The sequence below is a fragment of the Triticum dicoccoides genome, chromosome 1A (genome assembly GCF_002162155.2).
Source record: "Triticum dicoccoides isolate Atlit2015 ecotype Zavitan chromosome 1A, WEW_v2.0, whole genome shotgun sequence".
NCBI lineage: Eukaryota > Viridiplantae > Streptophyta > Magnoliopsida > Poales > Poaceae > Triticum > Triticum dicoccoides.
In genome coordinates, this window is record NC_041380.1 from 40,639,254 (window position 1) to 40,643,016 (window position 3,763).

At 44.4% G+C, this 3,763-nt stretch overlaps 1 protein-coding gene across 1 annotated transcript; it reads right to left on the minus strand.

Annotated features, from left to right (window-relative positions):
• Positions 1 to 1,799: 1,799 nt before the first annotated feature.
• LOC119357978 lies at positions 1,800 to 2,747 on the minus strand. The gene has a single exon (XM_037624745.1). It carries the CDS (start codon positions 2,675 to 2,677, stop codon positions 2,015 to 2,017), a length of 663 nt encoding a protein of 220 aa, XP_037480642.1. The 5' UTR covers positions 2,678 to 2,747; the 3' UTR covers positions 1,800 to 2,014.
• Between the last annotated feature and the right edge of the window lie 1,016 nt (positions 2,748 to 3,763).

Consider the following 3,763-nt stretch of genomic DNA (forward strand, 5'->3'; position numbering starts at 1 on the left):
GACCTTCCCCATCGTGAACACACATAAATCTCCTAATCGGCACCTCAGAACCAGTTCTTTCACCCATCTAATTCTAGAAGCCTAACCAGTTCTTTAAGTTGAATAAGCCGGGTAGGGGGTAGCTTATACTAGAAGCCAAAAAATCCACACAAAACAGCTGACCCTGAGTGCAAGGAAGTTGCATGGCGTACACAGGCGACCAATTTGGGAATCCGCCCAGTACGTAGTTCTTCCGGTTGTACTATTTCGCTCCAGTTCTTTTTACTTGTTTTCCTTCTCCCTCCTGTGTTAGACTTTACATATTTAATAAAAAAATATCAAAAATCAATGAGTTTAGAATTCTAAAAAAAATCAATGAATTTGAAAAAATATATCAAAAATCAATGAGTTTAGAATTTTAAAAAAAATCAATGAATTTGAAAAAAAAGATCAAGAAGTTGTAAAAGAAGTCCGTGAATTTTTTAAACATTTGTGAATTTGAAAAATGAAGATCAAAAATTTTAAAAATCACGAATTTTAAATTTTTTAATAACTTATGAAAAAGGTTTGTGAAATTGAAAAAAAATCATGCATTTGAAAAAGTCATGATTTTGATTTTTTATGCAAATTTGAAAAGGTTCTCGAATTTGAAAAAATACATGAACTTGAATAAAATACAATTTTAAAAAATATCTTAAAAAGGCTCACGAATTTTGAAAGGAAAAATGAATGAATTAAAAAAGGGAAATAGAAAAAGAAAAAGAAAAAACCAATCATAAAACAAAAATAAACCCAATCAGGAAAACCAACCTATAGAAAACCGGCCCCAATAGAACCTGAGGGAACCTTCTAGGAGGTTTCCTAACAGATGGTCTAGGTGGGACTGATATGGGACGAACCACATAACAATGGACCATATGCGCTATGGACCAATAACACGGTAACCGATGTCTTAAGTGCCGAATAGGCATCAACTTGCTTTTCCTATATATCGTCTCATGAAGGAACCGCCCCTTCAAGGAAGTCCAACGGCGAACTAGTGGCGCATCACAATGGCTAGTAGAGTCTCTTCTTCTTTATTTTACCAGCAAATGTGCGTGGAGAAAAGGTAAGGGGGTCGCTTTGCTTCCTATTGGACGTGTTGTGGGCCGTGGGATGAGATGCATGACATTGCCATGATCCACCCAGTGAATAGCTCGTCGTTACCCATTCCTTCCACCCCTCTTGCTTCCCGGCTGACCATGTCAAAATGTCTCGTCGACTTGTTCATCTCAAGAATTGTTGTGGAGTAGTCATACACGCTCGGGCGCCCTACCCGATTCGGAATAAATGTGGATTTGAACGATTCAAAATTAATAGTAGGTCACACACTGATAAAAGATTAATGCATCCATATGTTTACATTTATATTATTTAATTGTCTTGCACATGTATATACTCTCCATTGATCAATTACAATTGACTACACATTAAATTTCAACCATTACACCTTCAACAGAGAAAAAAGGACCACTTTACTTTGCCAATGCAAAGACAGGATGAAATTGCTTAAAATGAAAGTTATTGCTCACTATTGCTTGCTCGTAAGGTACGTGAGTGATGATTAGACCAGAACCGCAAAATATAGAAGTGTGAAACATATTGTCTGTATTATTATTAAGTATAGATATAGATTACCAATGGTTGCATGCATCATTCTGATGCATAGGTTGGACATCATTCTTCTTTTAAAAAAATATACAGATTACCAAATAACTGTTATTCGACGGTTGAGGGGTAAAAAACACCGAATAAGTAACCACACCGGTTGTATGCATATATGTAACAAGAAATAAATATAGCACAATCATAAATAAGTTACAAGCTGATGATATATATGTTACTCATTTGCTACGAACAGAAGCTACTACTGTACTGTAACTCGAGTAGAAAAATGATTAAAATATACTGAATATATATTAATTACTACTCGGTAGGAAAAATAGAATGCCAAAAAAAAGGACCGAGGATAAGTCCGGCATGCAAATGGCGGCATTCACCGGCCGGGCGGCGGCTCGGCGACCTCGACGTCGACGGTGGTGGTGCAGGCGAGCAGGCGGCGGAAGATGGCCCGCACCGCGCCGCACGACGCCTCCTGCAGCCTCCTCACCACGGCGCACCCCTTCTTCTTCCTCCTCCGCTTCCTCCTCCCGTTGCTGCCGCCGGTCGTAGTCCCGCGGCGCCCGTCTTGATCCCTCCCGGAGTACTGGCCTCCACCGCCGCTCGAGCTGCCGAACGAGCTTCCGGCGTCGGACCCGCCGCCGCCGCCCCGGTGCGGGAGGAAGCTGGGGAAGACGGCGGCGCGCTCCCGGACGCGGCCGAGGCACGCCATGGTGCGCTCGGGCACGGTCTCCTTCCGCGTCGAGAAGGTGTAGCTGCGGAGGTACATCTGGCGGCACGAGTAGCTGTCCACCACCCGCGGGCTGTCTCCACCGACATCGACGCCAGCCCCGCGGCGCATGCTGGCGCTGCCGCCGCCGTAGCACCCGGCGGCAGCGGCAGCGGGGCTGTCCGGGTGCTGGCGGTGGCGCCGCGCCATGGCGACGGACCGGACGAACTCGGCGTCGGACTCGGGCCACTTGTAGAGGCTGACGTAGCTGGCCCGCACCGGCACGCGCGCGTCCACGCACCCGATCGCCGCCTTGCACCCGCCCGCCATGGATCACGCTGATCTGTGCTGGTTGGAGTGGGGTATGTATATAAGAGTAAGAGACAGCGCGAGTGGCACTGGCGATGGTGGTGGTGGTGCATGTGAGGGCGTGAGAGGGTGGGTGGCTTTGGTTGCAAGGAAAGGTGGTGCGTTTTCTTGCTGGGGGAATCATCATGCGGCATCATCATCACCTGCGTCCCATGCTCCGGGTGCTGCTCGCTCCATTGCTCGTGGATCCTGGTCGGCCCTGCGCCTGCATGCGTGGGGGTCAAATCCGGTGGCCTTCTGCGAGCACCAGCCTGAATGAGTAAAAAAATGTCAAAACTTCGGCACACATGCACCGGCATGATAAAACAAATCGATTCTATCTAGTGGTCCATCATTTACCTAGCATTCTTGATCGGCCTTGATTCTTTTTACAAATCCTGAAGTAAATGCAAGAATTATGCGAGCACCAGGATTTAAACCCAGGTGGGCTGGGGATATCACTGTCTTGCTAACCATGCAATCACAGATTTGTTCGCTGATCGGCCTTGATTTGTTACGTAACAAAAATTAATTTTCTTGTCCCTCATTTGTTGGTGATTCTTGATTTGGTCCCTGAACTCCAATACCACACACTTTTTTTGTGCAATGGTAAAAACCATAAATGAATAGCAGGTCTTAAAAGAACTTCCTTACAAAAATAAGAAATTGAATCCGATGGCCATTGTCAATCAGTATGGGTCAAATCTAGTGGCCTTCAGCGACGCACCAGCCTGAGTAAAATATAGAGTGAATTTCAGTTTTTACGGACGTGAAGTTTCTGCACCTGAGCTCAAATGAGCTCGGGTGAACAGTAAAAATCAAAAAACATTTAAAAAATGTTAAAAAAATCTTATTTTATGGCAAACTTTGACAAATGTTCTAAGAGCTTTCAAAGTTTCATCATGAAATCACATTTGTGGAAGTTGTGGGAAAAAAGATACTCTGAAAATGCTACTTTCGAAAGCATTTTGGAGCACTGATTTTGTTGTTTTTGCCACGACTACCACAAATGTGATTTCATGATGAATTTTTGCAAGCTCTTAGAACAATTTTCAAAGTTTTCCATAA